This window comes from Pan troglodytes, chromosome 1 (genome assembly GCF_028858775.2).
Source record: "Pan troglodytes isolate AG18354 chromosome 1, NHGRI_mPanTro3-v2.0_pri, whole genome shotgun sequence".
In the NCBI taxonomy this organism is placed as follows: domain Eukaryota; kingdom Metazoa; phylum Chordata; class Mammalia; order Primates; family Hominidae; genus Pan; species Pan troglodytes.
The window spans coordinates 92,381,396-92,398,806 of record NC_072398.2 but is presented as its reverse complement, the minus strand read 5'-3'; the positions used below and the strand labels follow the sequence as shown (position 1 = coordinate 92,398,806).

Sequence of the window (17,411 nt, the reverse complement as noted above, 5' to 3'; positions counted from 1 at the left end):
CATTGCCTGCCCTGTCCCTGGATTTGTGTTTACCTTGTGTAAAGCACCTTCCAAATGATCTTGAGCTGCCTGATTGCTTTGCTATTTTTCCTCTCTATCCACCATCTAGCTGGGTTTGTGGCCATTGAAAACCCTAGAAATGGTATGCACAACTTTATATGAGGCAGGATGATTTTCAGAGAGGCCTGTGATCCCAAATATGTATTGCTAATCTCAGGTACCTCTGGAGACTGGGTGAAGTCAGGAGGTTTTTTCTGTAGCACAAAATAGTGTCAGGCATAAAAATCCTATCCAGCAGGAGGTAAAGTGGCAAAATCCCTGTCCCTGAAGATGATTCAGATTGACGCTGGTAGTCACTGGTCTGGATCAGTTTGGAAGCTTCACATTGAACTTGGGTGCTAGAGAGATACCCTTGGAGACTTCCAGAGCCCTAGCCTTCATTGAAGAAAGGAGGTACAGGGTCTGTAGACTCCAATTATCTGTAAGGCACTGTGACGCCCAGAAGTGGCAAGACAGATGGGATGATTCCAAAAACAGTGTGCAAATCATACTGCAAACCACCACTGAAAAATATGGCTAAGGGTACTAGGATTCCAGTAGGGCTTAGCTACTGTGGTTTCCTGCAGGAGAGTAGCGTCGAGGAAACTCCTGCAGAGAGCATTGGATGTCAGGTGGAGGAGCTGTTGACCAGAAATAGATGCTTGAGTGTACTGTTGCAGGAAAACACTGGGAAGAATTAGTGTTTGGCAGTCCTGGTGACAGAGAGGGGAGGCTAAGGCCATAGGGGCATTTGAGGTATGTGGTGGGGACCTGGGGATGGGAAGGAAGAGGCAGAATTTAGGAACCTCACCAAGCTTCTGGTTTTGTGTGCTGGGGTAAGTTGAGGAGTCTGTTTCTCATTAAGTACAGAGAGGGTTTCATCACTTACAGGAAAACCACCCGCTTATCTGAAATCTGACCTACTTCGGGCTGGAGCCAGACAGGGCTCCTGCATCCCACAGGGACACTCAGGCTGTAGTTGTCCAGATCCATGCATCCAGCCAAGACTTCAGCAAGGAGCTTCAACCCTACCATGCTCCCAGTATTCACAGAGGCAGTGGGGGTCAGGGCTGAGATCTGCCCCTCTGGGGCGTCACGGGTGGTGAGGTGTGCTCAGCAGGGCCTAAAATCTTAGGTTCCAATGAGTCCAGTGCTTCCTTTCTTATACCAATATGCTACAGATGCAGCCCGGCCCATACGAGTCGCCACACTCCTGGGATTCAGTAATTCAACTTTAGGGGCTGTGTCATGTTGTAGCTGGAAGTGCTCTGGGCTGGGAGGCAGAAGATGGTGAGAGGGAGACTCCCAGATCTTCTGGAAATGGACAGAATTGGGCTAGATATCTCTAAGGGTCCTCTTGCCTCCCACTTCCTTCAGTTCACTCAAGAGTCTTAAGCCACATTTTTTTTAAAGCCACTTTTTAGTTCTACCAAAGATGGCATTGTATTTGGTGGTTGGAATTTCCTGGTCACTGAGAAATAACCAACAATTAGAAAACGGATAGACTTTATTTGGGAGGGCTTCCTGGAGGTGGTAGCCTCAAGTTCTGATGAACAGAAGACAGAGACAGTAATGAGGGAGAAATAAGAGTGATAACTTGGTTAAAATTAGCATGGCAGCAACAGCCAAGGGGCAGAAGGAGAAAGGTATGAAGGCCTTGGTCAGAAATGGATCCAATTAGCCCTGGAAGATGTTGGTGGGGCCGGGGCAAAGCTGGATGTGCAGTGTCACATTGACCAGAACAGTGGAGCTGAAGAAGCTGAGGTCTACGAGGATCAGACTTAGAACCCTCACAGAGATGATACGGTTGTCGTAATGAGGGTGTTTCAGTGCCTCTGCAACGCTGCTGGCCCCTTCGGAGGGGCCCAGCCACATCTCCACTCTAGCCGGGGTGCTGAGCTCACTGTCCAAGAAGCCCCAATGTATGGAAGAGTGGTTAAAGTTCAGTGGGGCCTGGGGGAAGTGGCAAGGATGTTGGAACACTCTGGGCTGCGTGCTCCTGTCTGCCCCTTTTTACCCCTTTCCCTCTAGGTTCAGCTTTCTTTTTCTTTTTTCTTTTTTTTTTTTTGAGATGGAGTCTCGCTCTGTTGCCCAGGCTGGAGTGCAGTGGTGTGATCTTGGCTTACTGCAACCTCCGCCTTCCGGGTTCAAGCGATTCTCCTGAGTAGCTGGGATCACAGGTGCCTGCCACCATGCTCGGCTAATTTTTTTGTATTTTTAGTTTCACCATGTTGGCCAGGCTGGTCTCGAATTCCTGACCTCAGGTGACCCACCTGCCTCGGCCTCCCAAAGTGTTGGGATTATAGGCGTGAGCCACCGTGCCCAGCACAACCGGCCTAAGTTCAGCTTTCTTTCAAATGAGGACTCAGTGATGACCAGCCCCGCCCCTCCCTGAGTGGGTTCATGGGATGTGATGTTACTCTTCAGTCCCCCTGAGAAGCCCCTGAGCCAGAGTTACAGATCACCTTACTGAGACTGTGCTGCATTAGTTGAGGGGGCAGATAGGATGAAAGGGGCAGCTCAGGGGAGGCTGGAGCAGGAAAGAGCCATCAGGGTAAGGCGTGGAGCTGAAGGGGCAGGGGCTGGAGGACAAAGCTGGACCCTATAGTGGGAGCAGTGCTCTCTGCTCACAGCAAGGTCTTCCATGTGCGTGACAGGGTGAGAGGCTGCCCTTCCACAGATCTAAGAGTGGGCTCAGCCAGAGAGGCTCTGCCTGGAGGAGGCAGGAGGAGGGATGGAATGACCATGGGAAGACTGTCGGTGAGAAATGCCCTCCCCCTCCTGGCATGTGGAGTCTCGCTCAGCATGATCGCCCCAGTTCGCTTTTATTGTACAAGTTACTCAACTTCTCCCTCCTGAGGTCTCACCGCAGCCCCAGGCCTCACCTTGGAGTAAAGTCAGCAGGATTGTGCAGGGGTGCCCCTCGTGATGGGGAGGGAGCTTCCACCACCTTGGTCTTCAGGGCTGGGCCTGCAGCTGTGGCCCTCAGCAAGACTGGGACCTTATCCTTTAGCCTAGGAGGGGCCCTGGGGTATTAAGAGGAACACTGGGTTGGGATGACAAGATCTGGTCCCTGGGCCTGACTGCCTTTGGCTCCCTGTCACCTCCCCTCTCTAGACCTCAGTTTCCTCTTTAGTTGAGCCAAATACTCTGTCATCAAGGGTCTCTGAAGTCCCTTCTAGCCCCAGCAGTATTGCTTTTCAAAGCCCTTCACTTGCACGGTCTCATTTGTGTGCAATGAGACCCTGTGCGCAAATGAGGCATCTCCATGCATAAGGAATGGAGGGACCAGTGTCACAGAAAAAGAGTTCCCCTGCTGAAGGTTGCACAACTAGTTAGCACAGGGTCATAACAGACCCAGGGCTCTTGATGCCATAGCTTCATCTGAGCTCCACCACCCCTTTGGTGTGTCCACCCCATGCTCTGTGGAGCCACAGAAGGAAGAAGAGGGTCCCTAGGTCCTGCTCTGCCCCTGGCTTTGCTCCTGCCCCTGTTCTGCTCCAGGCTTTCTCCTCCAGAAACATCAAGTGGGTCACTAGGCATTTCTGGTCCCTTCCCCACACCTGCCCATTCTGTTACACCCCAAAGTCTGGAGAAATCTATTTTCTGACTTTCTAATTTCTGTCTCTTGCTGTATAATAAATATGCCACTCTTTTCTGCCTCCTCCCCTGCCCCAAGGAATCAGCCACGAGGTAACTGACTCCCTGCGTCTAATCTGAGACCTTTCTGGCACTTTGAGCCTCCTCTCTGATTTCAGCAAAGCCATCTGCTCCTCCCTCCCTGCCCCTCTGCCTCCCTCCCCACCTCTCCTCTTGCTCAGGAGGACATTTAGATCTGAGGTCTAAACAAAGGGAAGTGGAACTCCAACTCTGTTGACTCAGCAACCATATTTCTCCTTAAGCTGATTAGCACTGGAGTGGAAAGGAGGGGAATTGGCCAGTCACTGGAGCTGGCGCCTGGGCCAGGCTGGGGGTGGTATGGTGGTGGCAGTGCCCAGGCCTAGGAACTGTGGCCTAAGGAAAGGGTCTGGAAGATTCCTGTGCCTCAGGTAGGTACAGGGGCCCTGACTGGCGCTGATTGCCTGGACTAGCCTCTTGTAGGAATGAGTGTGAAAAGAACAGGCTGCACAGATGGGACCACAGGAGTCCCCAGGCCTGGGCAGCTCTGGAGGGGTGGTCTCTGCTCTGAGCCCTGAGGATAATCCAGGGGCAGACACAGCCCTGCCTTAGAAAGCCCCCTGTCTGGCTGGGCATGGTGGCTCACACCTGTAATCCCAGCACTTGGGGAGGCTGTGACAGGAATATAGCTTGAGGCCTGGGGTTTGAGACCAGCTCTGGCAACACAGTGAGACCCTGTCTCTATAATTTTTTTCCCCCCAAGACGGAGTCTTGCTCTGTCGCCCAGGCTGGAGTACAGTGGTGCGATCTTGGCTCCCTGCAACCTCCGCCTCCCAGGTTCACGCAATTCTCCTGCCTCAGCCTCCCGAGTAGCTGGGATTACAGGCATGTGCCACCATGCCCGGCTGACTTTTGTATTTTTAGTAGAGATGTTTCACCAAATTGGCCAGGCTGTTCTCAAACTCCTGACCTCAGGTGATCTGCCCACCTCGGCCTCCCAAAGTGCTGGGATTGCAGGCATGAGCTACCACGCCCAGCCAAAAAAAATTTTTTATTTTAATTAGCTGGGCTTGGTGGTGGGCACCTGTAGTCCCAGCAACTTGGGAGGCTAAGGCTGCACTGAGCTATGATCGTGCCACTATAGTCCAGCCTGGGCGACAGGGCAAGACCCTGTCTAAAAAAAAAAAAAAAGAAAGTCCCCAGTCTGAGACAAAAGTAAGACCCAGGGCATATGCCAGAGCCCCAGAGTGTAGAGCTTTGCACGGGAACAGGAGGCTGGCTCTGAAGTGGGTCTGGGCAGAGAATGGGGAAGCAAGAGGGATAGGGGAGAGAATGGGGTCCTGATTGAGGCAAAGGGCCTAAGCCCAAGAGGCTGGGAAGATGAGAGGCCTGGAGCCAGTTCCGAGGGGATTCCTGTCCTCTAAGGGGCTCACACACACATCTTCCTCCTCCCCAGTCCTGTACTTGGCAGGGCGGTTGCAGAGGAGGTGAAGGGGCTGTCCCTCAACTGCTCACCTCTCTGCCCCTCTTTCTTTATGCCTCAGGTGGTACAGCCACCCCTATGTCCCTGGCTGCCTACTCAACCCATCCCAGCTAGAGAAGGAATAGTTTGCAGAGGTCTGTGTTCCTGGCCTTGGTGTCTGTCAATCCTCAAGCCCCTCCACCCTCACTGCAGTGGCAGTTCAACTCCTTGCCTTCCACAGTATGAGAGAGAGAAAGTCAGAGACAGAAACAGAAGGAGCCTGGAGGACTTGAATCCCTGTAGGAGAAGGCAGTTGGTGATGATTTATTAGCCAGACAAGAATCAACAAACAAGTTCTAACATCTGTTCTCACCAAACCATTCCTCAGACAACAGCAGCGTTGGACCAGGGCCCAGACTCAAAAGGCTCAGAGGGCCAAGGAAATTAGACTCCAGGAGGAGAAACCAGGACAGTGGGAGCTAACAGGGCCCTCCTTGCACACTTCTTTGCTGTCTTAGATCACCAAGGACTGAGCCATTGGATTCCTGGGATCTTCTTAGGAGGGAGCAGGCTCCGCATTTGCTTCTCTGACCTCCAGGCTTCTTTGTTGGGGGTCAGGCCAGACCTGTCAGGGGGACAGAGTTAAGCCAGGATCCACAGGAGGGGACCAATGAAGCACCCAGGCCTCCATGCAGTAGAACTCTGGAAAGTGGCCAGACTTCCTGTTTGAGGAAATCTCTGATGTTTCCTATGGACTTGAGTTTGTGGATGTGTGGTAAGGAACAAAGCACTAAACAGGGAATCAGGAAGCCTGGTTCTAGTCCTTGACCTTGGCCAAGTCACTGTCCCTCTCAGGCTATGTTTTCTTTTCCGCATAGTGAGGGAGCTGAATTTGATCACTAAGGACAAATGTAATGCTGCTCATCCTCCCGCTCTTACCCGTGGCAGACATCACTAATCAATCATGTGCTTTTTTTCTGCTGAGTTCAGTTATGACCTTAACATCCTTTCCAATGCAGCACTCTAGGCAGCCACGACCAATGGATTGGAGTTGGCATGCAAGATGACACCTCTTTGCCATCCTTGCAATAGATGATGGCTGAGCTCCTTTCCAGCTTTGAACACCTATGGTTATTCCATCCACATTTCTTGAGAAGTGTGCCAGGTGTGTGTGAAGGTCTCTGGACCTGATGCTCCAAGTTATCCTCACCAAGCTCAGACTTACCGCCTACTGAGGAGGCCCAAGGGGAAGCCATGCCTGTCCTCTCTCCTGAAGCACCTGTCTAGAAAGATTGTGGGGGAGGGTGTGTCTCCAGGCGGGTGGGGGCTGGTGGGGCAGGGGAGGGCCTTGCCCAATCACAGAGTTCTCAGAATGCAGCTGGGAGCCACCTGTATTCTGCAGAGAGAAGGACAGTTCTAGGTCACACCCTCTACCCTCTGCCTCCTAGGTGTACTTGCAGTCTCAAGACATCTGATCTGAACAGACTTTGGCTTCCAGAGAGGGTATCTAAACTCCTCTCATTCATTAATTCAACAAACATCTCCTGAGCACCTGCTCTGTGCCAGGCACTGGGCTGGGTGCTTTGGAAACAGATGGGTAAGTCCCAGCCCCTCCCTTCAGGGAACTCACACTCTAAACTAGGGAAGGGACAGAGAGAAGGAGATGGGAGGAGATGGATGTCTCAGGTGATCAGTGGCATGGCAGGTGTGTGTAAGGCACAGGGGGTGGCCTCTGAGAAGGGAAAGCTGGTCTTGAAGGATGATTAGAAAGTTGCCAGGCAGCGGGAGGATGAGGTTGCAGGAAGTTGCTATAGGCAGAGATACTGGCGGGTGCAAACCCCAGGAGGCTTGAAACCACTTGGTGAGTTTAGAGAAATGTGAATCATTCTAGGAGAACGGGAGTGGCTGGTGGTAAGGCTAAGGAGGTGAGACCCCCCCCCCCCCAGTCTAGAGTGCTTCATGGGCCAGGCAGCTGCTTCAGCAAGACCATTCTGGCTCTTTGGTGCAGAGTGGATCAGAAGTGGCAAGAATGGTGGTTAGGAAACCAGTTAAGAAGCTCTTGGGAGCCAGGTGAGGTGGCTCAAGCCTGTAATCTCAGCTGAGGTGGGAGGATCACTTGCACCCAGGAGTTCAAGTTTGCAGTGAGCTATGATTGTGCCACTGCACTCCAGCCTGGGTGACAAAGCCAGACCCCAATGATGGGGGCTGGAGCTGGGGGAAGGAAAAATATACTTAGGAAGAGATCCAGCAGGAATGAGTGGCTTACTGGGGGAGTAAAGAGGGAGCTGTGCTGAGGGAGCCCTGGGATTCTGGCTTGGCTAGCTGGGTAGCTGGAGAGTTAGCAATCAGGACAGTGAACATGGGACCGAGCTGTTTGGAGGGCAAGGGTGAGAGCACTGTTGGCCGTGTTGAGTTTGAGGGGCTGAGGGATGCTGGGGGGAACTGACCAGAAGCTTGGAAAAAAGTTTGGACGGAGATATGGACAGGTGACGTTAGCTCTAGGACAGCAGACGTTGGCAGGGGTGTGGGTGAGCGCGAGCAGGCTCAGGCTGAGCAGGGAGCCTGGGGCACCAGCAAGGAGGGAGGATGGGGAAGGGTCTGAGGAGGGAGGCTGGGGAAGGGCTTTGGGAGGGCCGCAGAGGCCGAGGGAGAGGGTGGGATGGCTGCTGGGGCTAACCCATGGCATGAGGTACTGACTTGAAGGGTAGGCAAGAAGACTTAGGGCTAGGGAGAAGGAAGAGGGAGACAGGGAGTACACAGAAGCAGGCTGGGAGAGCAGGGTCCCCCTCCCCTGAGCTCACTGAGATGACATAAGGGAACCCAAGTGCTCTTTTTCTCCAGGACAGCAGGGCCGTGAAGGCCAAGGGGAGAGCCAGAGAGGCACGGGGTGGGGTCAGCCCCAGGTGCGTCTGAAGAGGGCCTGAAGGACAAGATGGACGCAGATCAAAAAAGCCTCGATGTGGGAGGTGGAGGGGCACCCTGCCTGGGGGCCTCTGTTTTCTGTGTGAGATAGGAGGGCATGGGGGCTTGACAAAGATGAGGTCTGAGTGACTCTGGGGAGAAGAGGGGGCAGCCTCTGGGCCTGGAGAAGGGAGGCTGGTGCCTGGATCATTCTGTTCTTCCCACATCACCTCACACCTCTGCCCCTTACCCTGCCCCAGGCATCCACTCTGAACACCTTCTTCACCTTCCCCCATCTACCTGCAGGGAGACCTTCTTGCACCTACCTTTCCCTGCATACCCATTTACCTGGCCTCCTGGGACAGGCCTGGACCAGCTCTTCCGTAGGACAGGGTGCCCAAGGGTGGCGGGTAGGCCCTCATCTTCCACTTCCACATAGATGTTGCTGGGGGCTTCCCCAGGGCTGCCCCGGCCCATGGCATAGAAAGCTATGGGTTCATCAGGCTCATTGTAGATAGGATTGGAGGGCTTGGGGCGTGGGGCCGGGCGGTGTCGTGGAACAGGGATTGTGTAGACTTCTGGGGGCAGCTGAGGTTTGGCGGGGATGGGAGGCTTGGGCCTGAGCAGCTGGGAGGGCTGGGAGAGAAGGTGAGGCCAGGGAGGAGTGGGGTGAGGGAGGCAGGGTTAAAGCCCCAGCCTAACTCCCAGCCTGAGCCTCTGCCCCCGCTAGGCCCCTCCTCCTCCCCGCTGCCTGCACCCCCTCGCAGGCCTGTCCTCCCACTCCCTCAGCCCCTGCAGCCCAATACCTCCTTCTCCCCGGCCCCCTCTTTCTGCATCGGGACTAGGGCTTGCCCCTGTTTGATGATTGGGCTGTACTGGGGGTTTGGGTCCTGGCTTTTGCTTCCAAAGTTTGATTCTTCGGTCCTCAGGAAAAGTCCTGCAGGCTCAGGAGTCTGCTGGGAAAGAAGGAGGTCTGAGGCACTCAGTGGAGCGTTGGGGTGGGGGAGGTGATCAGGAGGACAAAATAATCCAGTCTAAGTGGAGGATGGGGGAAGGGGGAGGGGCACAGAAATTTGGCCTGGGCTGGGTTCCCTGGATGAGGAAGAGGGGGTGGTGACGGCAGGGAGACCCAGGGTTGGATGGAGGCAGTGGTAAGCTCTGGTCACAGGCCATATCTAGCATTAAAGTTTTTCTTTTTTAAGATAGAGTCTCGCTCTGTTGCCCAGGCTGAAGTGTAGTGTTGCAGTCTCAGCTCACTGCAGCCTTGACCTCCTGGGCTCAAGCTATCCTCTTGCCTCAGCCTCCCAAGTAGCTGGGACTACAGGCATGTGCCACCACACCGGCTAATTGTGTTTTCATTTCTTGTAGAGATGAGGTCTCACTATGTTGCCCAGGCTTGGTCTTGAACTCTTGGGTTCAAGTGATCCTCCCACCTCAGCCTTCTTGCGTCTTAGGATTACAGGCGTAAGCCACCACACTTGGCTGCATTAAACTTAATTTCTTCTGGAACACAGGGCCAGGCCAGATTCCATTTGTGCCTGTGGTTCTGAAAATGCAACATGGCTTTACACGTCTTTAACTGAAAAATTATTGACATGGGGACCAATCTCCATGACAGCTGTGCTTGTGTTTATTTCTGTACTGCCGGTTACTTTATGGCGATATAAGCTTTTTTTTTTTTTTTTTTTGAGACCAAGTATCATTCTGTCATCCAGGCTGCAGTGCAGTGGCGCAATCTCGGCTCACTGCAACCTCCGCCTCCTGGGTTCAAGACATTCTCCTGCCTCAGCCTCCCAAGTAGCTAGGATTACAGGCGCCCACCACCACACCCAGCTAATGTTTGTATTTTTTAGTAGAGATGGAGTTTTGCCATGTTGGCCAGGCTGGTCTCGAAATCCTGATCTCAGGTGATCCGCCACTTTGGCCTCCCAAAGTGCTGGGATTACAGGTGTGAGCCACTGCGCCCGGCCATAAGCTAACATTTTTAAGGGCAGAGACCACCTCAGGAGAGAGGAGCCCCATGTGGGATGGTTCCGTCTCACAGAGGGTCTGCTTTTAGCTCCGTGTTAGCCCTTGGTCCATGAATGCTGTCCCCATGCCTGCTGCCACTGTAGGCTAAGGTCACAGGGCTTTTCTCGTGCTCCTGCAATCCACCAAGTGCATGTCTCCATCGGGAGGTGTACTGCAGATATACTGTGGAAATCAAAGAATTCTTTTTCCTGCCCTAACCCCCTCCTCTCTCAGCATCTCCTTCCGGAATAAAAAGTAGCACCTCCACCCTGCTGCCGAAACAGCACCTTAGGAGTCATCCTTGATGCCTCCACCTCCTCCCTCTTGACATGAAATCAAACACAAGTCCTGCTCCTTCCACTGTCTAAATATCGTTCACATCTGAGTACTTTTCTCCATGCACACGGCCAGCACCCTAGTTCAGGCCTCCTGACTCCTCCCCCTGCATCGTCTTGCCCTTCCAATCCACTCTCCAGTCTTCGAGCAGAGCAATCTTACAGAAACTCCCCTAGCAATCCTTGGGTGGCTGCCCATTGCCCCAGAATAAGTCAGACTCCTGAGAGCTTGAGTGACAAGACTCTGTGTGATCTCAGACTTCTACAGCTCTGCCTTCAGCCTTCTCAGGTCAGGCTGGCTCCTCCTCACCCCCAGACTTCCCTACGCCCTGTGAATCTCAGGTCTCTGCCTGTTTCTCACAGAAAAGGCAGTGACCACAGGCACTGTCCCCACTTGTTTTAACTGACCCAAATCAAGTTCTGTGAAACTCTTCTTGTCTAGGTCACCAATGACCTCCTCTCTGTCAAACCTAGTGTCAATTCCACCCTCTGCCCTCACCCGCCTTCACTCACTTTCTTCGCTTGGCTTCCAGAGCATCACACTCTTCTGGCTTTTCTCCTCTTTCTGAGCGCTCTGCTCTGTTTTCTTTGTCAGTTCCCCCTCATTTCTGCAAACTCTAAATGCTGGAGACCTGGGCTTCATTTCCTTCCCACCTACACTGACTTCCGAGTGAGATTTCTCCCCTCCTAAAGGTTTTAGAGTCCATCTAAGTGCTGGTGACTCTCAATATTTGTCTGCAGCCCATCCCTTTGTCCCAGTCCCCAGACTCTGAATTCCAGCTGCCTACTTGACATCTCCATGCTGAACTGCACGTGTAGAAAACAGAACTCCTGATCACCTGCCCCCTGCCTGGATGTGTTCCTCCTAGAACTTTTCTCAACTCAGTCAATGACAAGTCCATCTTTTCACACTCCTCATCCAATCCCACAAAAACCCAGCAGCTCCACCTTCTGAGGAGACCCAGCCTCCACCCTCCTCATGCCTCCTGGAGGCACCCACCTCTGCTACCCTGACCCAGGCTGCCATCATTTCATGTGAAATATTGCTCCTCCCGAAACTTGCCAGGCCATGTCACCCCTCAGCTTGTAAGTCTCCAGTGCCACCTCGTCTCGCTCAGAATACAACTTCAAATGCATACAAGAGTCTACAGGGCCCCCCTCCCTCACCCCTCTGATCTCATCTCCTACCTCTCTATCCCTCAGTCACTGGATCCACCCATGCTAACTTCCTCTCTGCTCCCATCATTCCTCAGACACACCAAGTCTCCTCCTGCCTCAGGGCCTTTGCACCTGCTGTGCCTGCTGCCGAGAATGCTTTTCCTCCAGTTGTCTGCATGGCTCTTCTCCTATTTCATACAGGCCTCTATTCAGATGTCTGCTTACCCGAGTGGCCTTCCCTGACACCCTGTGTAGAACAGCCCCAATCCTGTCACTCTTCAACAATATTTCACATGAAATGACGGCAGCCTGGGCCAGTGTAGCAGAGGCAGGTGCCTCCAGGAGGCATGAGGAGGGTGGAGGCTGGGTCTGCTTGGAAGGTGGAGCTGCTGGTGGAGCTGTTTGGTTTTCTTGTCAGTGTGTACTCATCATTACTAGACAGACTCTGTCTTCTTTGCTTGTTATCCATATTACTCACTCGTCTGTCTCCTCCTTCTAGAATGGAAGCTCTTGAAGGCAGAGATATTCAGGTCATTTACATTCACTCCTGTTTTTCCAGTGCGCAGAAAGTTGCGTGGCACACAGTGGTCCCTCAGCACTGCCTGAACTTGTGCACCGCTGCCTGCTAGGCTAAATGGTACCCTGTATTTCTTCTTGAATCACAGTCTCCACCCTGGATTTCTATTACTTGTCTGTTTTTGCTGCTGGAAAGTAGGCTTTGTGAGTTTGAGATCCATCTGTCTGTCTTGTTCATGGGTCTATTCTCAGGGCCTGCCAGCAGTTGGTAGGCCCTAAGTACTCCATAAGTATCTCTTACATTAAAAAACAAATGACTAGGCTGGGCGCAGTGGCTCACGCCTGTAATCCCAGCTACTCAGGGGTCCCATTCAGGAGACCCCCGCATCCTCCCCTGGCCTCATCCTGGAAGGGCAGCCTGCAGGGGCTGCTACTGCAGCAACAGGGATGGGAAAGTAAGTAGTTGGACTTTCAGCTTTCAGAAGTCAAAGCTGAAAATACCAGGTGGAAAATACCAGCATTCGAGGCCTTAGGGATAGGAGGATAATGGGGCCTAGAGGGGGGAAGCTGACTCAGGAGGCTGAGGCAGGAGAATCACTTGAACCCGGGAGGTGGAGTTTGCAGGGAGAGAAGATCGCGCCACTGCACTCCAGCCTGCGCGACAGAGCGAGTCTCTGTCTAAAACAAAGCAAAACAAAACAAAAAACAAAACCCCAAATGACTCTGTGTGCCCCTGGCCTCTCCTTGCCCCTCTGACTCCGTGTGGCTGGGCTGGTCTCTTAAGGACGGTCCCCCAGCGCTCATATTTCTCGAAGGGCCTGCCACCCTCCCACGAAGATGAAGATGCCTGGGTAAGGGAGGCATGCCCGAGTGGTGTTTCAGGATGAGAAAGTGCCTGGTGCCGCGTCCTGCGCCTGGGCTCTGAGAGGGAGGGGCGCTGGCCCGAGACCCTGGGCTCTCTGGTCAGGGTCTGGGGCGCGTACCTGTCGGGCCAGGGGCTCGGTGAGCGTCTCCCCGTAGGGGCTGAGCGGGTGCGCGGTGTAGTGCCGCAGCAGGTCCTGCAGCCGCGCGTGGGCGCTGTCCTCGCCCAGCACCACGTGGCGCCCGTCCCTGAGCTGGGCCAGCAGGAAGTGGCGGCAGCAAGTCCGGCTCCTGGAGGGCGCCGTTAGGGATCAGACTATCTCCCGCTCCTCGGCCAGGGTCACCAGCGCGAGGCGTGATCCCCACCTTCAGCAGCCCGGGGAATGAGCTAAGAGCCCGGCTCCTCACGGGATCAGACCCAAGCCCCGCCCCTCCCGAGCCCCGCCTCGTGTCGCCCGGCGCGGGGCCTCGCCCCTCACCTGTAAGTCAGCACGAAGGTCACCGCGCTCTCGCTGAACCGCACCAAGTAGCATCCCTGAGGCTTGGGCTCCAGCAGCCTCTCTGCCTCCCTGTGGGTGACGGAGAGAGGGGGCCGAACCCTGCTCTGACACTTCCAGCCTCGCCTCTGTCTCCCCGGCTCTCACGAGGAACCCCTACCCCCAAGCAAGCATGCTGGAGCGGCTAGAGAAAGGCTAGGGCGGAGATGGGGAGAGAGAGCACGTGGGCGCTGCTCTCCCGCTGCAGGGATTAGGCGTGGACAGGGGCCAGGGGTCCCATTCAGGAGACCCCCGCATCCTCCCCTGGCCTCATCCTGAAAAGGCAGCCTGCAGGGGCTGCTACTGCAGCAACAGGGATGGGAAAGTAGTTGGACTTCCAGATTTCAGAAGTCAAAGCTGAACTGAGGAGGTGAACAAAGAGTTAGGGAGAAATGAGGCTGAGAAATGGAGGAGGGAGATTCTGCAAGGGTGGAAGAAGAGAGGGCTGGGAGATAAAGATGGAGTAAGCCTGGAGGGAGAGAGAGGTGGAAAATACCAGCATTCGAGGCCTTAGGGACAGGAGGATAATGGGGCCTAGAGAGGGGAAGCTGAGGTACACAGAGGGCTGGACTGGAACCTCTCCAGTGATCTCCCCTGGAGAGATGCCTCAGTGAAAGGCTAGGAAAACTCTGGGAGTGGGAGCCTGGAGTGGGCGCCTCCATCTACTCCAGACTGGTAGAAGTGGGAGCCTTCATCTATTCCTGGCAGGTGGCAGGACCCAGACCCAGGACTTGCCCTGCCCCTGTCTGGGCCAATTTCCTCCTCCATGACTCACCTCCGGGTGATGAAGCCATGGAACCAGGCAGGGGCTGCCCCGTGCTGCAGGAGCCAGTGGGCCTGGGTCTTCTGGAACCAAGCCCGGGTCTCGGCCTGCAGGAACAGGCTTCCTTCTCCAGGCACCTCCTCTGCCCTCTCAGCATTCCCTGTGTTGGAGGCAGCCTCCGGGGCCTGGGGAGATGCCTGGATCAGGGAAGAGTTCAAGGAGGGGGAAGCAGCATCATGAGTGGGCCTTCTCCTGACTTCGATCCACCTGCCACCTTCTTTTCCTCATACCCAGCCTCTCCTGTCTATTTTAGGGTACAATTGCCCAGAAAGTCCTTCCTAAAGTCTAACTTAAATCCCTTCTTCAGCTCCAGCTGTTCTGGCTTCCAGAGACTCTCCCTCCTTTGCCCTCTGGGTCCTGAGGGCTTTTAATCCAGCAGCAGTGAGCTGTCACACTGTGCTCTAGGAGGGGCGGGAAAGGCAGCACAGCCTTCCAGATGGACAGAGTCATTCCCTGGCCTGGAGGATGAAGAAACATGACCCAGGAAGTCACCCTAGAGGCCAGAATGAGGGAGGGCTTACTTCATAATATGAGGGACTGACCTAGTTCGCAGGGAAAATTATTGACTGGGCAGGAGAGAAGGACTGAGACGGGAATGTGGAATGCACTGGGCAAATGGTCACTGACACAGAGTGCAGATGCCTGCTTCTGGGACTCAATGCACTGCACCCTGGTCATCTGCGGACTCAGCCTGAGCTTCCAGAGGGCCTAGGAGCAGTAAGGAGTGAGTGGGCAACTCAGCGCATGAAGGAGGTACTCCTCATTTTCGTTCTCTCTCTCTGTGCCCCAGCCCGTTGGCAGACCCGGATCATTCCTGCCTTCTCTTGGAGTGGCCTTTGTCCATCTGCAAGTCCTTCCCCATGGGAGGGTGGGAGAGATGAGGGAGCTGCACCACGCTGCCGCCCCAGGTTTCCACTCACCGCAGTGTAGCCCAGGTTCTGGCAGCTCCTGCGGGTCATGTCTGTGATCTGGAAGGTGCTGAAGGTTGGGATGGGGGCTTCGTGACTCCCTGTGAGCACAAAGAGGGCTGCCGGGGTTTCTCAGAGAGGAACTATGTCTGTCTCTGCCTCCCACCCCTCCTCCCAGGCTCAGGGGACCTGGAGGGCTGGGACAGTCTTAACGACAGGAAAAACGCAGAAGGGCAGCAGGGGAGTTTCTCAGGCATGAGGTTAAGTAGCCAAGGCGGCATGGGGGGCTAATGCTGCCAGAGGAGGTTGTGAGGGACACCAGGTGCCTAGAAGGAGAGGCTGGGAGTCAGGCTGGCCTTCGAATGGTCAGGGAGGCAGATCACTTCAGGGCAGGCCCTTCTTCTGGTCCAGGATCTTCTGCCTCCTTCTCCCTTCATCCTCCTGCTCCCTCCTCTCTCCTCTCTGAGAAGCCCTCAACAAACCCTGTCACCTTTATCCTCAGGGATGAGTGGGCATGGAGCCCCAGGCAGGGTTGTGGACACCCTGCCAATCAGCTTTGCCAGCTCTGGCTTAGAGTGGGGCCCCTCATCCCTGAAGTGGGAGCTCAAGCCCAGGAGGGAGGGCAGGGGGATGGGGGTCTTTGTGCCCCCTCCCACCCATATCCTTCAACTTCACACTTACCTTGGGGACATATCTGGGCCAGGGGGAACTCCATGAGGGCAGCCTCACAAGGGATCCCAGAGCAGGGTGTGTGTATGTGTTCCGGAAAGGTGTGCACACTCAGCAACTCATCATCTCTCCTCTCACCCTGGCCCCGGGGGCAGGAAATGTCGCCTTACCCACAGCCTTAGTTCTGGCGAGGACTCACGTCATGGAAAGCCTTAAGACGATTGTCCCACCCCCGGAAGCCACGCAGCTGTAGATAGCGGTGGTATAGCGGTGGGGGGTATCTGTGTCACTCTGTGTTTAGGTGTTAGGAAGCCCTTACTGCTGCCTGACCTTCATCCCTCCAGATTCTTTCTCTGCTCCCTCACCCCAAACTAGAACTTCCCTTTCTCTCTCTCTCTCTCTCTCTCTCTCTCTCTCTCTCTCTCATCTCTCTTGGCTTCTATTTCTTTCTCTCTGGAAAATCTCCCACTCTGCCTCTTGGCCTGTTCTGAGCAGTGGGAATGGGGATGTCAACCTCAAGGATAAGCCACACAAGGTGCTTATGGATCATGCTTTGAGGAGACATGAGGAAGGGAGGGGGCAGGGCTGCAACAGGAAGGATGTGGGTCAGACTTCTGGAAGGACTTTTTGAGGACATGTGAAATCTATGAGTCTGGGCATGGTGGCTCATGCTTGTAATCCCAGTACTTTGGGAGGCTCAGGCGAGAGAATCGCTTGAGCCCAGGAGTTCATGATCAGCCCTGGGTAACATAGTGAGAGCCCATCACTATTTTTAAAATAATAATAATAATAATAATAATAATAATAATAAAGAAATCTATGAGACAAGGGGTTAGAGAGGAGGGGGCCTGGCTTCCATCATTCAGCAGATAATGGAGCTGAGTTAGGGCAAAACCAGGCAATATTGGAGGAAGGAAAGAGAATTCCTCCAGCTAAGCAGGTCATCATTAGTATCAACACTATCAGCAGTTGTCATTAATAACATCAGTGTTGACATCTTTTTTTTTTTGAGACAGAGTCTAGCTCTGTCGCCCAGGCTGGACTGCAGTGGCACAATCTCAGCTCACTGCAACTTCCGCCTCCCAGGTTCAAGGGATTCTTGTGCCTCAGCCTCCCAAGTAGCTGGGATTACAGGCTTGTACCACCATGCCTGGCTAATTTTTGTATTTTTAGTAGAGACAGGGTTTCACCATGTTGGCCAGGCTGGTCTTGAACTCCTGGCGTCAAGTGATCCACCCTCCTCGGCCTCCCAAAGTGTTGGGATTACAGGCGTGAGCCACTGCACTGGCCAGTGCTAATGTCTTAAACTTTCAATGTGCTTAGACTTCCCACCATACCAAAGGACCAATCCCATTTCTCTCTGAATTTATCTTCACAAACTAAGAAGGGGACAGGAACATTATCCCCATTTACCAGAAGCTCAGAGGAGTGCCTTGGCCAGGGTCTTTCAGTGTCTGAGAAGTTGGTGTGAGTGCTGGGACTAGAAGGTAGACTTCCTTTCACTAATTTCACTGTGATTTAGGCCAAAGGTTCATGACTATGTGCTATGCACTGTTCTTGGTACTGAGAACCCAG

The 17,411-nt window shown here is 54.0% G+C and overlaps 1 protein-coding gene across 6 annotated transcripts; it reads right to left on the bottom strand.

Moving 5' to 3' along the window:
* Positions 1-5,413: 5,413 nt before the first annotated feature.
* On the bottom strand, positions 5,414-16,568 carry SH2D2A (SH2 domain containing 2A). 6 transcript variants are annotated; one of them, XM_001167540.7, is made up of 9 exons: positions 15,849-16,568; positions 15,180-15,268; positions 14,212-14,396; positions 13,380-13,469; positions 13,023-13,191; positions 8,827-8,973; positions 8,369-8,656; positions 6,345-6,515; positions 5,414-5,744 (listed from the first exon to the last, which is right to left on the bottom strand). In XM_001167540.7, exons 1-8 carry the CDS (start codon positions 15,880-15,882, stop codon positions 6,348-6,350), a joined length of 1,170 nt encoding a protein of 389 aa, XP_001167540.3. In that variant the 5' UTR covers positions 15,883-16,568; the 3' UTR covers positions 5,414-5,744; positions 6,345-6,347. The 6 variants fall into 6 exon arrangements, with proteins under 6 accessions (XP_001167540.3, XP_009432938.3, XP_009432969.3 ...); XM_009434663.5 differs by having other exon boundaries at positions 8,827-8,976; positions 15,180-15,286; positions 15,849-16,043; XM_009434694.5 differs by having other exon boundaries at positions 8,827-8,976; positions 15,180-15,237; positions 15,849-16,042.
* Positions 16,569-17,411: the final 843 nt, after the last annotated feature.

Excerpts from the sequence above, each read along its gene's own strand:
- SH2D2A (XM_009434663.5), bottom strand. The coding sequence starts at position 15,882 with ATGGAGTTCCCCCTGGCCCAGATATGTCCCCAAG. Across the intron at positions 13,470-14,211 it reads CATGGCTTCATCACCCGGAG|GGAGGCAGAGAGGCTGCTGG; the intron begins GTGAGTCATGGA and ends CGTCACCCACAG. Across the intron at positions 13,192-13,379 it reads ACCTTCGTGCTGACTTACAG|GAGCCGGACTTGCTGCCGCC; the intron begins GTGAGGGGCGAG and ends GGCGCCCTCCAG.